At 35.5% G+C, this 16,574-nt stretch overlaps 1 protein-coding gene across 2 annotated transcripts in view; it reads left to right on the top strand.

Annotated features, from left to right (window-relative positions):
- The window catches only part of PPP2R5C (protein phosphatase 2 regulatory subunit B'gamma), a 74,958-nt gene that overhangs the window by 42,327 nt on the left and 16,057 nt on the right, over positions 1-16,574 (top strand). For both annotated transcript variants that reach the window (XM_057365782.1, XM_057365783.1), the window contains 5 exons: positions 4,961-5,160; positions 12,536-12,646; positions 13,264-13,356; positions 13,452-13,582; positions 15,838-15,897. In XM_057365782.1, coding sequence (XP_057221765.1) covers positions 4,961-5,160; positions 12,536-12,646; positions 13,264-13,356; positions 13,452-13,582; positions 15,838-15,897 — 595 coding nt within the window. The remainder of the gene's footprint in view (positions 1-4,960; positions 5,161-12,535; positions 12,647-13,263; positions 13,357-13,451; positions 13,583-15,837; positions 15,898-16,574) is intronic.

The raw sequence follows: 16,574 nt of genomic DNA, 5'->3' as shown, positions 1-16,574 counted from the left end.
ATTCTTCCTATTTTTTTCTTATTCTTCACATTTTTAAGGACTTGATCACCAGTTTTGGAAAAAGTGCTAATTCTGGTAAACCCGTGTTTTGACAGATTATGTTCTTCTTTCCAGACTAYGTAGTTCCTCTGCCTTCATGTCTGGAATTTCCATTTTTCTTACTCAAGTRACTGAATTCTCTATTCTTTGCAAAAGTGCTGCCATGGTACTGTCAACTAAAATGTCTTAAGAGAATGTTGCAGAATATTGGACTTGTTTTGTTGAAGTAGAACTATATAGGGCATATTACAAAGCTTCACTAAACCTTTAGTGCTGCTTTTCTGCCAATGGACATCACATTTGAAATGCATTAATACTTCTGACTAGCAGAAGGGACCATGTGACCAATATATTTAGTGGTTTGCTCTGGGTAACATCCTACTTCACAGTTAAATGTTGTTTTTCAAAATCATTAACAGTTCTAGTCCTTCATTWGGGTTGCAGACATGTTTCATGCGATCTACTGTCTGCTTATAAGCAGGAGTCATCTTAGATGCTTGGGCTTTTGCTSTGCACCAGTGTATTAAGGAAGCAGTTACTTTCAGTATAGGATTTTTAGCTTGTCTTTTTTTCTGTGACCTTGTTTTTGCATGTGTTCCTTCTCCTTTGTGTAATGGCGTGCTTTGCGTATCTTTGACTTCAACTTCTGTGTGTTTCTGTATGAAAAAAGGTCTAGCTGCCCATTTAAATGACAGGAGCTTTATTTACTCTGTGTGCATAGTCCTGATTGGTAGCTGGGGGTGTCTGATAGTTTTAAAGAAAAAAAAGCTATTTTTCTTTCAATTAAATAGGGACCTGTCAGCCAATCAAATGTGGTACCTCTGCTAAGCTTTTATGTATAAGTAAAAAAGTATTCGCAAAACTACAATGAAGTTTTTCCTCTAAATGTATTTTTTGCAAGTTGTCAACCATGTCTCATTTTCTGCTTTCAAAATGATGTAATATAGTGAATGTAACTGGCCACAGATTGTGTTTTGTGGTAGAAATTGCATTAGTTCTTCTCTGTCAGGGCATGACCTAAAACTTGAAATTCTACTTTTATTTCTGTTCCAATCTGTACTAAAAATCAGCTGTTTTATGTGACATCTCTGGGTCACCCACTTACCTTGCCTTGCCTTTTATCCTCCATTCAGTAACTATTACATTTACACTGTTGCCACAGAAAAATGGGCTTCAATGAACAAGGTAGGAGATGGATCTATCACTAGTGCCCAGTGATGTAACAACTACAACAAAAAACTAAAAAAATAATTTTTAGATTTGAAGGAACATAAAMAATTTTATCAAGAAAACACTAAGATCTCTACAGTCATACAAGGCAAAAATATTTGTATGTCATAGATTATTAAACATAAACTCAGGCACTGAAAACATGAACTCTTGTTTTCTGAATTATTTTTACTTTTGCTAATTTTCTTAAAAAAATAGGAAAAATTTGTTTTGATATAAAAACAGGGAACATCTTGATTTGTTAGAATATTGGCARTGTTTTAGTTTTTTAGGTAGTCTGTGCATTACAAAAGAAAAGGTGGAGGTGGTATCTCCTGTGTGCAAACATCCCGGTTGAGAAGCACGCGAGATCGAGGACAGCTACCAGTGTGAAGTCTGTTTGCAGAACTCACAGAGTAAGAATTGCTGAAGACATATCTGAAGCTTCCAAGGAATCTATTTTCATGCAGAACTCCTGTTTAAATTTAAGCTTTTCCAGCCAATTATTTGCGTTCTGCCAAGGCAATTGGTAGCTGAGTACCTGATCTTTACCTGGCTTTTTCAAACTGAAATACRGACTGAAAGAGCGGTCTTTTGGAGTGAGATACTGGTCTAATAATCTGATAATAAAAGCACAGCTGGTATCAATCATAAAGTGGAATGTCACTTACTTTATACTCATCAATATATAGATTAGTCTGGCAAGKCCACAGACTAAGATTATATTGAAAATTTTAAACTGAATAACTCTTTCTGTATTACTGTTAAAAGGGGCAGAGCTTGCATATCTGTAGGTTGTGTAACTTGATCCAACAGTTATCCTGGGATTGTAAGGAAAACACCTATGAAAAACCCAAAAAATACAAAAAGCTGATCCCTCTGTCCCAGAAACATACCTTGCTCTCATAATACCTACCTTCTTTTGATACTTTTTCAGTGTGTATTTCTCTCTTACAAAAAGGACAGTAGGATAAATGAGGCAGGTTTAGGCGTAAAATACGCCATAACAAATTTCTGTAAAGCTGTGTCAGAAATTGCTGGACATTCAATCCAAATGTTGAAAGACCTTTGGGATTATGAAAAACTGTGCTCCTGTTCCAGTAGAAGACCGGAAATAGTACTCCTCTAAGGTATGAATACTGATAGGGATAAGTGTTGGGAGTGAATAAAAAGTCTTAAGATCATTCTACTGCTACTGTTTAAAAGTAAGTCCTGTGAAAATTATGAAAATAGTTGATACCAGTTGGAGGCGGGCAGCAGAATATCTGAGGGTTTGGTTTGATTTGGAGTAATGGTGTTAGGGTTTTTTTTAAAAAAATGTTGCTCAGTGAATGGTGCTAAGTATCAGTTCTGCTGCAATTTTAAGGAGTAGCTTTTCAATAATTATGACCGTCCCACAGTCATTGGGGAGTGCAGCAGCAGAGRTGCTCAAGTAGGGAATTGTTTTCCCTAATGGCATTCTCTTTAAATATGCCAGTTAATTAAGCAAATGCATATGAGGGGTTATCGCTTAATTGAAATTGAAGGTAATTGAGAAATTGGTATGTAGTTAACTGAAAGACTGTAACCAGCTAGTCCCGGGCACATGGCTGAGGATAAAAGACTTGTTGGGTGTCCCAGAGTTGCTCTGTAGGTGTACACACATGCTCTGCACAAAAATTATGGGCTACTCAAGTCTTCTTAACCACCTTCTACTTGATGTCATGCTGAAATCATTCTTTCAAACCTTAAAAGTAGGGAATATCGTGGTTTCGTAGCAACTACTCCAGACAAGTACTAGAAGGGATRTGAGGTCCAGACACTTGAAAGCTGTGGATGAACACTCCTAAAGGAGGGGGTTGTGTCTCACYCAAATAAACAAAACACCATTCATTAGAAATATGTGTGGGTCTCAGTCTGTATAAAGATCTCTCAAATAATGAGGATGACTAAGGTACTTAAAATAGTTGAGCCACTTCAGAATAAATGGCAAGGGAGGTGACTTGCGTAGTTATGGGTGTTTCTTGACCCTCCTAGATATCAGTCTTTAACTTTCACTGTTAATGGTAATTACATCTTTAATGCTTCCTCTTGTTTAAGGTTAGTGTACTGTAAATCACTGTAATTGTATGTCCATTACTTGTATAATTGTAGTCTGTATTTAGGCTTTGGATTTTGTGGAGTATGCATTCATAGCACAGGATTCCTAAGTTGCTTCAGGTTGAACCACTTTCCAATTTACAGTTAATTGGGAAAAGGTAACCACTCCAACCACTTTGTATGTCTGAGACTTTTTACGTTCAGGTCATAAATTTGGCTGGCTTTAAGCAAGCAAACTGCTCAATTAATTACTTGTTTGATATTTTCTCAGGAGAAATTATTCATTACTGTAGTTTTAAATTAAAATAAAAGCATGAGTATTCAGATACAAAACTTGTGTGGCTTTGTTCACAACACTGGACAGGAAATTTGAATTATTTGTTAGAAAGTTGTTGCTCGGCTTAGGAACACCTGTTATCTAGCACCTTCTTCCTATTCCTGGAATTCKTCACTGTCTCAGGTGTCTTGGCAACACCAAAGTCTAACTGGTTGTGGTTTGTTTCATGAATGCTATGTTTTTATTCTGTATGTTCTTCAGGGTTCTTACTATACAATGTTTTTTTTACTGGAATTAATCTTCAGAGCAATTAGGCACATGTAACTTTAAAACAATTGACAGCTGTTTTAAACTAAATAAGTCTACCAGGTTTATTGTAACAAAAATACTTTTGAAAGCAACTTGGAGAGAGAGGAGCTATTTCAGCTTTGTTACCATAAGAAGCTYTTCAGGCTTCTTTATAAGGAGAGCAAGTCATATTTAACTAAACAACTGGACTGTAGATAGATTGCACGTTCAGTTAATTATATTGTACATACATGTGTGCTTGTATTCAGTAATACCACTTGAAATACTTGGATTGTAGCTCTTGCTGCTTATGTAATAAAATYCTAGCATTTTATGATACTCCAAGAAAAAAAAGTCATCAACTGGACGTAGTGGTAAATGGAAGAGTAAATGGCAGAACTATTTACAAGGACRGTCTAACCCTATTTCTTAACGTGCTATTACTGTCTTAGCAGTTCATATCTAACAATAAAAAGGTTATTACGCAGAATGAATGCAGAAACATAAAACATGTTATGGTATAAACTCAGGCAGACTTTCTGTGGTGTGTTCACATTTCATGTCTTAAGCTTCATGCTGTAGTCATGTGGCCATTTTAATTGGAYATGAGTTTGTGCTGCACTCAAAACATGGTACTGCTTCTTTACCTCTGGCTAGTTATCTAGTATTTCCTAAATATTGAAGTCCTGATCCTGGAACTTTTTGCTGTGAATAATTTGTAATCTCACATGTATCTATCACATTTTAGTGGCTCATAGGATTATGAAGCAAAACATAAAGCACATGCAGATATCTTTTCAAGTATGTATTTTTTTCCATGCAGGGTCTGTTCCTGGCAAGGGCAAGTTATGCATCACTGTTGCAATTTTTTTAATCATCCTGACATGTACAGAGTATTTCAGTGGGGTTCATACTCTGGAACATTATATTTCTGAAAGCTGCGTGAAGATTTAGAAGTTCTGCTTGTAGTCTTAAATACTCCTATACCTGTGTTTCCAAAAGTAAAAGTGGGGAGAGGAGTGAAATCCACTACAATGCAATTTATAACCAATTATTTTCACTTTTCAGATGTTCCTCCAGCGGATCAAGAAAAGCTTTTTATCCAGAAGTTACGACAATGTTGTGTACTATTTGACTTTGTTTCTGATCCACTAAGTGACCTAAAGTGGAAGGAAGTAAAACGAGCAGCTTTAAGTGAAATGGTAGAATATATCACACACAATCGCAACGTGATTACAGAACCTATTTACCCTGAAGTAGTACATATGGTAAGTGATTTAACAATGAGAACTTTCTGTTTTACAATTCAATGTTGCTTCTTCAGCTGCATCAACTTRTCTTAAGAAATTCTGAAATCTTCAGCAAAGGTCGATTATGTTTGCACATCTGCAAAAGAGTAACAGAGCTTTGAAATTTTGTTGCCAGTGTTGATTATTCTTTGTCAGATAGGAAATAGACACATATATGAAACAGAATTAAATTATGGTTTAAGTTGGTAAAAACAAAATATTGTAAAAAAAAAAAAGGGTATCTTTACTTCCCTACAAATCTTTTTTTGGAATAGAAAAAGGGTGTTTATAAAAATAGGGAGGGAAGTTAGAAATATATAAACGTGTAGATTGTAGAACTGAAATTTASTAAAAAACAAGAAGATTACAATTAAGATCACTTGGGCAAACTTGACAATTGTAATCCTGTTCAGTACCAGAGACTGACTTTATTCTGTGTTCAGTGGTGAGAATGAATCAGATTTTATTGAGTACATGGGATGTCAGATGAGGAACAACTTAATTGAAGCATTCAGACCTGCATTGTTCCTCCCWTCTCACTATCCAAGTCCTGGCTAGCTAGAACTAACTTATTTTTCTGTTATCTGCAAGTCCTGTCCAGAGGAGGCAGCCACGAAATTACAGCAGAGTCTTTCAGCTGTCACCGTGGTGGTGACCAGACACCAGAGGCCTGGAGTAGCAGTTGGGTTGAGGTCTGTAGCTGTTGTCTGCAATACCCTGAGAACAGAAAGCATCTTTTGAATGTCCTGACTAATAAGCCTCTGAGAAACTCTTTGCTGTGTGTAACAGCGTGGTTTTTCCCAAGGCTTTATAGCTTAGGATGAATTTTCAGGGGGTTGAGAAAATAGTGCATCTTTAACATAAATGTGAATTTAGTCAAATTTAGGGGTCCTCCTGCAAATCAAAGGCCTTGAAGCTTCTTCAAAGATTCTAGGGATTTGTAGTATATAGGATGTTGCTTATGATGAAGATTGTTATCTAAATCAACCCTAAGTGTTTACTGATAGAGAAGTTATTTTCATGAGAACTTCTGAATATATGAGGATTACACATAACTCTGGATGTCAAACATATACCCAAAGCATTGAGGATGATTAATGAAGAGATGTGGGATCATGACTTTTCCCATGTTTTGATAACTTATTTATGTCTCTGGGTTTTTTGTTTTTTTTTAATTGATTGCTTGTTTTGAAATACTGGAGACTGTTAAAAGGAGAGATATGAAGAAAGTTAAGTTTGCTGAGTCTTCCTTTGGGTAAAATAGAGTTCATGATGAGTTCTTGAATACTAATGTCAAATATTGGTGTTTGCCCTGTGCAAGAGTTCTTAACTGCCCCATRTTTCATCACTTGTACTTTCTATGCCTGCATTATCTTCCTCTATCATACAGTTATGGCCAGAGCACATTTGGAGAGTATATCCTTTCTTTGCTTTCAGATGCAAACAATGGTAATCAAGTCTGCACTTTGGTCAGTTGTGCAACAGAATTTGGCTGCTATCTTGATTGCCAGTGTTCTGCTGGTAGCATGCAGTGTCTGAAAATTCTTTTGGTGAATTTAAAATGCTTCTTGTGTGCAACGGTCTAAGGGGTTTGGGGTTTCCTTGCATGGATTTTACACAGCACTGTGRGAGATACTGTCAGTGAGGGCACTTGGACTGGTGTTTTAAAGTTAAATTCAGATTTTTTTTTTTTTTTGGTCATTTGATGAAACGGGTGTATTCTTCCTCCAGTATTATGATCTTTCCTTCAGGAATGTATGTGTAGATTGTCATGTACATTTGCTAGATTCTAACCATATATCTGAACTGATTATGGGGATTTTAAGGAAAAATGAATCTAATGTTTTTGTGTACTTTAAAATTCTTCCAAGGAAATACTGATAAATTATGTGCTGCTACTGCCACTCAGTTATATTAGTAAGGAAGAGCATTTTCAATAAAGTTATGAGGATCAAGAAATACTYAGATTTAAGAATGGTTCTCAGTTTGGAAAGTTTGTGGAGTTGGCAGTTGGCAGGGAAATTGGGATTTTGCTATGCCGTTCTGTCAGCCTTCAGAGCTTGGGGGTTACTTGTTTGGGTATGTGCGTGTGTACATGCTATATATGTGTGTGTGTCTAAGTTCTGTTTGGTGTTCCTGAATTATTATTTAGGCAATTCACTTAGGGTAATGAATTTCACAGGTTATCTGTTTAATAGAAATAAAGCAATGTTTCCTTTTCCATTTCTTAAAATATTCTTTTTCTCTGACAAAAGAAACATCTGTCTTATAATCCGATTCTTCTTTATAATTCTTAGTGCTCGTGTCATGTCCATCCATCTCACCCTTTTTTTTTCTACTTTAGGTATCCTCCACTAAATTATAGTAAGATCTTTCTTTAAGCTATATAATCATCTAGTGGCTTAGCTAATGCTTTAATGTTAAGCCTAAGTCCTTTTATTTCAAAAGGACTGACAAATTAATTTCTAAAATGGATTTCATGTTCTTCTTCAGAGTGGATTCAAGAACGTTTCCCCTTCCTTCCTCAGTGAGTCAGCTGATACATCCTTCAACTTTGTTTTGTATTTCTAAGCAAAGATGTGATGGAAAAGGAAATRTTTTATTAACCACTTGTTATACAAGTTCCATTTCTTAGGTATAACATAATTAAGTGCCTCTTCTCAAAACTATAAAATGTATAGGCAAACGTCTGAATGAATTTTTTAAACATACATGATAGATTATGGGGTTTTTGATGAAAAGCATCCATTGCAGAGTCTTACTTAAAAAAAGAATATATGTTTTTTTTTAGTTTGGCTTTTGAAGAAAGCAGGGTTCCATGAGAATATTCTGTTGTGCACTAGCTACTTTTTTTTTTATTGATACTATATATAGGAGCAGATGTAATGTTATTCAGCAACTGAAGTAGTTTTCTCTGCAATTTTTCATACATTATTAAAACTACATACTCTGTTAYAGCCGTGTGAGCTTGAGTATTTTGGTGGCTTTTTGGTTGGTTGGTTTTTTTGTTTTTGAAGGGGCATTGCAGGTGTGCTATTTTCTGTATTTGGTCTAGAATGAGAGAGATTGCTGTGAACAGAAGTATGCTGCTTGTTGCTCTATTAAAAGGCAGGTTGGCTTTCTTCATATGAATACAGAAGGCACAGACTTCCTGTTTTTATGGCTCTTCATTCAGAGCTGTTCACATCAGGCTTCACTCAGGCTGCTCAACAGAAGGGAGGAAAAAGTATATAATACCTCTGATGCCTACTTGCTAGAAAATACTCTCATGTTGTATGAAATGGGCTGCCAGAAAAGCAGGGTTTGTGGCTACTATTACAACAGATGCCCCTGAACCGGTAAAAATGCAGGTTGTTTCCTTTTCCTTTTTTGTTCTTCCATCCTCCTGTTATGTCCCTTGTAGTCCAGTGTTGTTAGTGCTARCATCACTGACAGGATTTTGGCACAGTAGGCCAGTGCATAAAGACTCAAATTTCATATGTTTGGGGGCTTTTGGAATTTTATTGGTGGAGRGAGGAGCTGGGAGGGGAATGTTTTTCAGTTATGCTGTGTTTGCTTACACTTTTGTGGGAAACTTGCCTTACAGGAAATTAGGCTTTGCAGATTGTCTCTTGTCTATTTGGTCAAAAGACAGAAATTAGAAAAAAGATCAGCCATTTGATGGGTAAAGGACTCACTGATATTAACTCATTGTAAATTGTCCTAAAACTCTGTGGCTTAATAGACAAGAGAGTTGCAGATTTGTTCTTTCAATGCAAGATGCTGCAGCTTGATTTGAGTGGTTTTCTATTCTGTTGGTCAAGGATATAAAATACAAAATAGATCATATCAGGCTTCACAGATCCYATTTCTTATGGAAAAAAATACTGTCTAGGTTTTAAATCTTTCCATTTGCGATTTTAAAAGGTACAAAGTCCAAGATTTTGTTGCCAACACCTGATATGACCCAGGTTTTCTTTTTTAAAGTGCAAGCCTGAGACTTTAAGAATTCTTTAGATAAGGTTATTCTCCCATTTGTTTAACAACCTTAGCAAGTTTTAAATTTCAAGTCTAGTCTTTCGAGTCTTGTTTTCTTGGAAGACCACTGATTATTGCAAATTTTCATCGTATTTTTTAAACAAAGGTCAGAGGTGGTTCATCACTTGATGTCCATGCTTTTAAAAAGGGARAACATAAAGATATATCAGCTTTACTTTTAATTCTCTGAAGTAGTAACTATTCTGATATATCGGTCTTGGTGTGTATCAGACCCAAGTCTCAGCTGCTGGAATGAGGGATTACAGAGAAAAACAGAGCATTGGGATGACTTTTCCCTCATGGGAATATAATGTAAGCCTTGCACATTTAGCTGATGCAGTTTGATACTGCCTCCCACTGTCTGCTCAGCCATCTGTCAGATGCGAGATGGCAGGACAYCACATACATATGCTCCTTGGCCCTGCCAGTTAATAGGTAATTCTCAGCATTRTTTTCAACTGGGAATGGAGGTTTTAATGAGAAGAAAACAGAACGTGATGAAGGCAACATGGCATTATGTTGCTCTTCCCAGAATCCCACCAAAAATGGATGAAATGCATACCTCTGCAAGGAAGCATCTTTCAACTGAGACACCGTAATCTGTCAGAGYTTTCTAGTAAACATCAAGTGATTAACAAGAGAGCTTTGTTTGATGCTATTAAAAAAACCCAAACCAATAACAGCTAACAAAAATAAAAAAAAAAAACAGCTCAGTAAATCCTGAGAAAACAGTAACAATGTGTGTACGGCACATATGTTTATTATCTCTGATAGAATCTGAACATTCATAAAGACTGAAATTGTGGCATGAAGAATAGCTCCACATGTGATATTGGAGTAAACCTTGCATTCTGAATAGATACATTGTAAGCAACTTCAAACTGATATTTTTCTTTACATTGATCTGTACTTGTTGAATGTGTAGGAACCTTTCACSTGATGCAAAAAAATGTTTTATTTACTTCATCCTCAAATAAGGCATTRGTTCAGTGCAAGCGCCAATGGGGGCATCTTTTATTTTCAGTTGGTCCTGGAGATGTCCTGCACTGGCAMGTTTGCTGATGCAAATACTGGTTTTCTTTTAATGTCTCTGTAAATGTGTCTGATGTTTCTGGTGATGTAGCCTTCTGCAAAGCATTTTCTTTTTCCTGGCAAATCAGCTTTTCTGTCCTGTTTTCRGCAAGATTTAGGAAGTGTATTCTCAAATTTTCTTCTAAATACCTGCAGAAAGATACCTCCAGTCTGTTACAGCAATAGAATATCAATAACAATCTGTAGGTTAACTCTTGCAGTACTTCTGGTGCATGTTTAGTATAGAGCCTATCTCTGCCTTACTCCGAAGCCCCATGCAGCCAGCTGCAGTTGGTTTGGTAAATCAGTTTGGCACAGGATATAGTTCTCTGTTCAGTGTAGTCACCATTTTCATCATGAACATTTTCAAATCATAAACATTTTCAAATGTTTATGAAAATTCGTTTTAAAATACCTTAGTATTTTTTAAGCACAAAATTACCTGTATGTTCAGAAGCAGAATTTACTTTAGTGTTGTAAGGAGAAATGGAATTGAGTAGAATTTCTGTATGGAGCCTAATACAGTCAGTCATAASGAAGGGTCGGGACAGTCCACTGCTGTGGATTTGTTTTGTCAGTCTTTTCCTTCTGCCATGTGTTGAAGCTGCTAAGGGACTTGGGCATTTGTCTTAAAGGATCATTCTGAAGTAGCAGAAGCATTTTAGGACCATATACTAATTTGAATTGATCTCTGTTTTTTGTTTTTTTTTCTTTGTTCTGTATAAAGATAAGTTTAGACTGCTTGGTACTAGACTGATGATGAGTAAGCAACAAAATAGAAAAGAAATCTCTATTAAGCACGCTTGCACTTCTAAATAGAGGACCTTTTTCTACTTGCTCAGCAATTTGGTTGTCTCATGCCAATGACTGTCCTACTGAATATTTTGGATTGCAGATRGAGTTAAGGAATTTGCCTCTTTTAAGTTCTGACAGCCACAGCTGTCCTGCAGATATAGATAAAGGTGTTCTCAGGTTTTCTTACTGGAAATATGCACAAACCTTACACATGTGTAATGAACCCCCGACGCGCACACACAGTAATGTTTTAATTAACTCCTCAGGGTGTGAAAAGAACCATTTGCATCCCTAGCTAGCTATTCCGTTCTTATCCACAAGGAAGCCAGCTGGTTTCGCTAGCTATCCTTACAGGTTGAGGAGCTGGAATACTGCAGACCTTTTTGTAAATCTTCTTAAATTTTTACTCTTAAAGAATGCATGTGAAATTTATTCCCAGAAAATGATGGGGTTTTTTTGTTCAGCCAAGTACCTTTTACTTTGCATTTGTGTTTATGYGCATATGTATGAGTTAATATGAACCTGATTATTTCAGATTATGTATTTGGACTTCTTTTAAATCAAGTTACATGCATTTATTGATGAGGTGCTTTTGTCTAGATAAAAATCTCTTAAAAAGTTTTCATTCCATGTGTTAGGGAATGGGGATTTTTCTGCTGTATTATGGACTTGTAAACTTTCCTCATGCTTAAGGGTTTTGTGAAGAGTACTGCTTTGATTCCTACGCAGTATGGATTTGTATCTGSACAAGCACTTGGAAATGCTAAAATACATGTGTATCAACAACTTCAAAAGCAATTCCTGTTTGTAGGCTGGTCCACTTCCATGAAGGATGCTATATGTTTTTCAGGGGGTTCAGAATTCAGACAGTGAAATATTGAAAGGATTAGGGTGTGTATTTCTGCCCCCCTCAGTGCTGTGTATGGTCAGGTATATGGAGATGGTTTGAGAGAAATACCACTGGGGATGRTGGTGTTGTGGAATTTGGTTTTGAAGTGTTCCCATATGTGTACAGCCACTGTGTGAAATGAAACTAGTAATATTTTACAGAGAAGAACAGAGGAGAGTAACCTTTGGTTTGCATCTCTACTTAAACTTWTGCAAGTTGCTGCAAGACCTTATCAAGTGTATAAATATATAAATGCTTGTGTAAACATTTTGCATATATTTGCTTGGGCATTTAAAACATATCTGCATGTCGAGAGATCAGAGCAGTATCCTCACAAAACACATCCAGTATTTTTGTGCTTTAACAAATACTTACTGCATGGAAAAATGTTCTCTAAGTTAGAARTCTTTAAAGAAGTATGAATGTTCCTCACAGTTTAAAATACTGCATTATATAGCTTGTATTTTTGTAAACATTAATTAGAATAATTCATGTAAAGAATTCTTGGTCAAAATTTTCTTTGAAGTCTTTTCTCTGGTCATTCACTTGTTTCAAAGTTCTTAAAGGCGCATGTAATTTCAGTTTGCAGTTAATATGTTTCGAACATTACCACCATCTTCCAATCCAACGGGAGCAGAATTTGATCCAGAGGAAGATGAGCCAACCTTAGAAGCTGCATGGCCTCATCTACAGGTACTTCATGAAGACTGAGACATCACAGTCTGTAACAGGATTTTGACATTAAATTCATTGTTTATTTATTCAAAATTATTTATGTTATGTGTTTATCTCAGATCAGTTACTTTTCTGTGTAATTTTTAAAATATGTTTCTTGAATATATCTTAAAACTGATAATCTTTAAAAATAAATCAGTTGTTAAAGGCTCATTGTTTCTTGTGGTAGAGATGCAACTGCTGAGATTTTAAATGAGCTTCCATTTGTCACTATGAATGCTTTGATCTGGCTCTGGCACAGCTTTAGCTTTCAGAGGTACCGTGACAAACAGAGGAGAACAGAGAATTCTTAGAACATGTACTTCTGGGCATGATAAATATTAAATTACAGTGTGTCATTTGAGTAAAGTGTAGTGGTGGAGCTCAGCAGAATTCCAGCAGTTTAAAGAACCTCAAGTTCTTGCAATTTGTCAGGAGAGCAAGAGCAAAGCTTTTACTGTGTGTTATGTAGATAAATATAACTAAAAACATTTTGCAGTTCTGAGCAACTAATTAGCAGTTTTAGTAATGTGATGGTTATAAAATTATTCTTGTTTAAAAGGCTAATACTGTTTTTTTTTGTTTATTTTTTCCAGCTTGTTTATGAATTTTTCTTAAGGTTTTTAGAATCTCCAGATTTTCAACCTAATATAGCTAAGAAATATATTGATCAGAAGTTTGTATTACAGGTGAGGTAAAAACAGAATTTTTAACTTCAAGCTCTAAATTACTGTTACAGTGCATTTGATTCAGTTGAAATGCATCTTTTTCCCCATCTTTGCAGCTTTTAGAGCTCTTTGACAGTGAAGATCCTCGTGAAAGAGATTTTCTTAAAACTACACTTCACAGAATATATGGGAAATTCCTAGGCTTAAGAGCTTACATCCGGAAACAAATTAATAATATATTTTATAGGTATGTCAACATCTTTGTGTTATGGTACATGTGATAAGGTATGTTATTAAAACACTCCAAGACACTGCTTTAAAAAATTAAATTTTAAAAAAATTCTTACTATGTTTCTACTCAATATTGCTACTTCTAGCAATAACTAATACCACTCTGGCAGATTTAAATTAAGGTAGCCTTGCATGACATAAATCTGGCAGCTGAAATTTGAKTTAGTATATGAATTAGTGGGTGGCTTAGTATCTTTGTGGGAGGCTTTTTTTCTTACTAGGTGGTAGTGTTTGTATTACAGTATATATAATGCCTTAATAAGGTGCAGTTCTTCATGATGCAGAAAATGTGCTGAAATTAAATGACTGAGAGATCTGTAATTTGCTTGAAGGAACGTGTTTGCTGCCTCTTCTCTCCTTCAAACTGAGATGTACAGTTCATGTGAAATATTTGTTTATTGCCATAGAATGAACTGTAGTATTATCACTGATAAAAATAAAAAAAGAAGAGGAGAAATTAATCCCCTGTATTACCAAAAGTCTTTGTAAGTGTGTGTTTACTGCTGTTATGTCCACTGTGAATGCATGGTTATGGTGCCTGTTTTAATTTTTTCATTTTGATATTCTTTGCTTGTCTACAAATAATAATGTTGTATATCAGTCTTACTCCTTCCATCAGGCTTCCTTTTTTCTCTGCCACTGTTTTCATCTCAAAATGAATGCGTGRTGCTACCCCTTTAAGAAAGTAGCAAAAAGCTGCCAGGCCCCTCAGTGCCATGTCATGAATGGCACCCGGCGGTACCAGCKGTAGAGGGAGCTGATCTTCCCTGCCTGTGGCAACAACTAAGCCTTTGGGAAAGATACAGAGGAGCTACTTKAAAATAATTAGTGAGCCTGTACTGTCTTGCAGTCAACTGCTCTCAACAGGATATGTGAATAGCCAGGATATCCCAAGGAATAAGTACAGGTGTATTTTTTAAGATGCATATTTTCTTTTCTCCACATATGATTTTTTTTTAATTAAATCCAAAATGCATAATTTGGTCAAATAKCTGAACCAGATCTGAACCTAAAACAGCATTGCAGTGCATTATAGTGATTTATACTTCTGGAAAGTGTTTTTATTTGCCGCTTCTTGCACTTTGCTTTCAGAGATAATGGAAGCAAAATCTTCAAACACAGGTGGTTCTGGTGCGAAGTTTTTGAAAGACAAAGAAATGGTCTGGTCATTAGATCAGCTTTGTATAGTTTGCATAAGAAAATTTTTAATCTGACATGTATATAGGAGATTATATAATTTGCACGGCTATGAAATTGTATGAGGAAAAGAAAAACCAACAATAAAGAAAAGCTTTATTCTTTGAATTCTTTCCCAATAGTGAATTAATCTGATTTTTTTCCCTAAAGTACTTTAAAAAAATTATTAAACCTTTATGTGCCTATTAATTCAATCCAACACTTTTTTTATCAATGTCTTTGATTTTGCTTGGAATTGTTGTCCTGAGTTATATGGAAAGGGTCTTTAACGATTAAAACCAGTCACTTTAAATATTTTGGATTTAAGACAGTCGTTAATGTGTCAGTATATCACAAATATTCAAAGAAAAAAAAATGCTTTCAAATAGTGAGATTATTTTCTCCTACRTGTAAATTTTTATAACTCTGCAAATTACCTGAAACTGTTCCTAGAACTTTGTCAATTAATTTACAGTCAGGTGAAGAAGGGTGGAAAGGTGACTCCCTAGTAAATGAYGTGCTTTGTCAAAAGAAGATTCAGGAAAATGTGACTTCGTCTGTTTATTACAAGCTTTTTGTATGCACAGAGATCTGTAGTGMCAAGGAGATTTTTAGATCCATAGGTAGTAACTGTTTGAACACCTTGTGCTTACATTTGCTTTAGAAGGTTGAGTCATGGCATTTAATTATGCTAGATACTCTAGTGTTATTTAAATATTTAAAATGTTATTTGCTGTGTTCGGTTTTGCATTATTAAAATGGCATGAAATACAAGTATTAGGAAAAGCCCATGTGTAGGCTGCGCTGTTTAATGTGGGACAAAAGATCAAGCAGGTGTGAAGGTTGAAAGCAGCTTGATGTGCCTAGTGATTTCTGTTTCCACAAAGTTTGTTTTCCACTATGTCTCTCTGTTTTCTTTTTACTGAGTGACTAAAATGCTGAGGGTCAAGGCTACCTGTAATATTCAGTGAGGATCTTGTATAAGATCTGTATCTCTCTTCAGCACTAACCCAATAAAACATTTATTTTATTTAGGTTTATTTATGAAACAGAACATCACAATGGCATAGCAGAATTACTGGAAATACTAGGAAGGTAAGTTGTATGTTTTGTTTAATTAACTCAGGAGTAGATTTCAAAAATCAAGTGGGGGATTGCAGATTGATTTGAGATAAGATTTAAAGTAACTTTCTTTCATGTGTCAAAGCTGTAACGAAGAGAGTAAGTTTTGTGTAAGATTGTAGAAACTCAAAAAACTTGAACCTTGTGGCAATGTTTTGGGATGTGACAATTKTTTAATCTTATTTTATAGGCCTTATTTTCTGCTTAAGATCCTTGTAATTAATGTTACTTGTAAAGCAACAGTACCAGTACTTGTAAAGCAACAATACCAGGAAAATGTAGTGAGTTGGAATTTATTTAAAATTCTTCAACATCACTGAATACATAGTGAGTAAACAAAGGAAGCACAGGGTACAAAACTACAGAAACCTCATTTTGCCTACATCATCATTTTTCAGACTTCGGTGTTGTATCTGTAAGCCCTTTTCACTAAAATTTTACAGCTTAAAGTTGATAGCCTCATTGAAACCAAGTGAGTTYTGTATTTGTGTTCTGTAATCCATGTGCAAGCTTTTGTTCATACATTAATACACTGCAAAAACCCAGTTAGGTTTACTTTATGCTATTTCCTTATCTTTGCACATGAAAGTAACAGGTTAGCAGGAGCAGGTTGCTCAGTATTGTGTCTKGGTTTTCTGTATCTCCAAGGA

Source organism: Malurus melanocephalus, unplaced genomic scaffold (assembly GCF_030028575.1).
Source record: "Malurus melanocephalus ecotype Western Australia unplaced genomic scaffold, MMel_1.1 scaffold_57, whole genome shotgun sequence".
Taxonomy (NCBI): Eukaryota; Metazoa; Chordata; class Aves; order Passeriformes; family Maluridae; genus Malurus; species Malurus melanocephalus.
Note: the sequence above shows the minus strand (reverse complement) of the source record. Positions and strands in the feature narration are given on the sequence as shown.